Source organism: Lagopus leucura, unplaced genomic scaffold, assembly GCF_019238085.1.
Source record: "Lagopus leucura isolate 7727_CA_CO unplaced genomic scaffold, USGS_WTPT01 33340-0_obj-0_obj, whole genome shotgun sequence".
Classification (NCBI taxonomy): Eukaryota; Metazoa; Chordata; class Aves; order Galliformes; family Phasianidae; genus Lagopus; species Lagopus leucura.
In genome coordinates this window covers 1-1,140 of record NW_024964643.1, presented here as the reverse complement: position 1 = coordinate 1,140, position 1,140 = coordinate 1, and the positions used below count along the sequence as shown (strand labels likewise).

Sequence of the window (1,140 nt, the reverse complement as noted above, 5' to 3'; positions counted from 1 at the left end):
TCCTGTTATCAAATATTTACATATTTAAAAAAAAAAAAAATTAATAATAAATAGCAATCCTTCAAATAAAATAAGCCAAAAGCTGTCCTCTGCGCCGTCCCCAAGTCCTGCTCAGCCGTCGGTGGCCAGGATGACGACGGCGCCGAAGATGCCCACGTTCTGCCCGATGAGCTTCATCTGGTTCCAGAACTCCACGCGCCGCGCCTCGTGCCAGTAACCGATGTTGCCATCGATGAGGAGGATGGCGAGAGGCAGCAGCACGGCCAGGACCTGCGCTGCCACCCGCACGTAGTAACCGGAGAGGAAGGCCAAAGCCAGGAGACCGTAGAGCACGAAGAGGAGCTGCAGGGTGAGCTCCCCCCCCAGGATGTGGTTCAGGTAAGCCAGCCGGTCCTCCTTGCTGTGCTGCAGAGAGTAGGCCTGCGGGAGGGGGGCTGTGGCTGTGGGATGGGTTCGGTGCCGTCGCCGCCCGCCCCCCCGGTGCCCCCCGTACCTGGCAGATGAGGTAGATGCCCAGGAAGACCTGGCCTGTGGACTGCAGAGAGCGGCTGCGGGGCTTCTGCCGGTACAACTCGCCTGCACCGCTGGCCAGGATGAGGAAACCGCCAATGATGGCGATGGTCCGGGAGTACATGCGCACCTGGGGGGCCACCGTCAGTGCTGAGCCCTCCGGGGACGGGGAAGGGAGTCCCTAGGGGGTGCGTGGTGGGGAGGTCTCACCTTCAGCCAGTCGCCGTAGTGCACCTGGCCACCAACGTGTGAGGCGTACGTGGCCACGGCGAGCTGCAGGGCGGCCCCCAGGGCGAACCAGCGGCGCTTCACCCCGAAGGACATGAAGCTGGCACACAGCACGGCCACCCCCATGTCCACATACAGGTATGGCACCGGGATGTCAGGCTTCCTGGGGGTGGGGGCACGGCAGCTCCAGCCCCGCTGGCACCCCCTGCTCCCATCCCCGCGCCACATCTGCACACCCCGCCCCCTCCCAGGGTTCCCTTCCCACCAGCTCTCCATTCCTGAACCCTAAACGACCGCCGGAGCCACCAGCTGCCCCAAGACCCCCAGCCCCACGGTTGCCCCAAGCCCCCCAATGCTACCTCTGGAGAACCCCAGCTGCCCCACGCTAACCAGCATCCATGG

The 1,140-nt window shown here is 63.7% G+C and overlaps 1 protein-coding gene across 1 annotated transcript; it reads right to left on the bottom strand.

The window, feature by feature from the left end:
• Window positions 1-40: 40 nt before the first annotated feature.
• On the bottom strand, window positions 41-944 carry TMEM101 (transmembrane protein 101). Its single transcript, XM_042892190.1, has 3 exons — window positions 721-944; window positions 494-640; window positions 41-420 (listed from the first exon to the last, which is right to left on the bottom strand). The coding sequence occupies exons 1-3, from the start codon at window positions 862-864 to the stop codon at window positions 112-114; spliced, it is 600 nt and encodes a 199-aa protein (XP_042748124.1). The 5' UTR covers window positions 865-944; the 3' UTR covers window positions 41-111.
• Window positions 945-1,140: the final 196 nt, after the last annotated feature.

What these genes read in the sequence shown, in the direction of transcription:
- TMEM101 (XM_042892190.1), bottom strand. Translation starts at nt 864, where the DNA reads ATGGGGGTGGCCGTGCTGTGTGCCAGCTTCATGTCCTTCGGGGTGAAG. An exon ending in ACTACGGCGACTGGCTGAAG is followed by an intron (nt 641 to 720) that starts GTGAGACCTCCC and finishes GTGGCCCCCCAG; the next exon opens with GTGCGCATGTACTCCCGGAC. An exon ending in GCATCTACCTCATCTGCCAG is followed by an intron (nt 421 to 493) that starts GTACGGGGGGCA and finishes CCCCTCCCGCAG; the next exon opens with GCCTACTCTCTGCAGCACAG.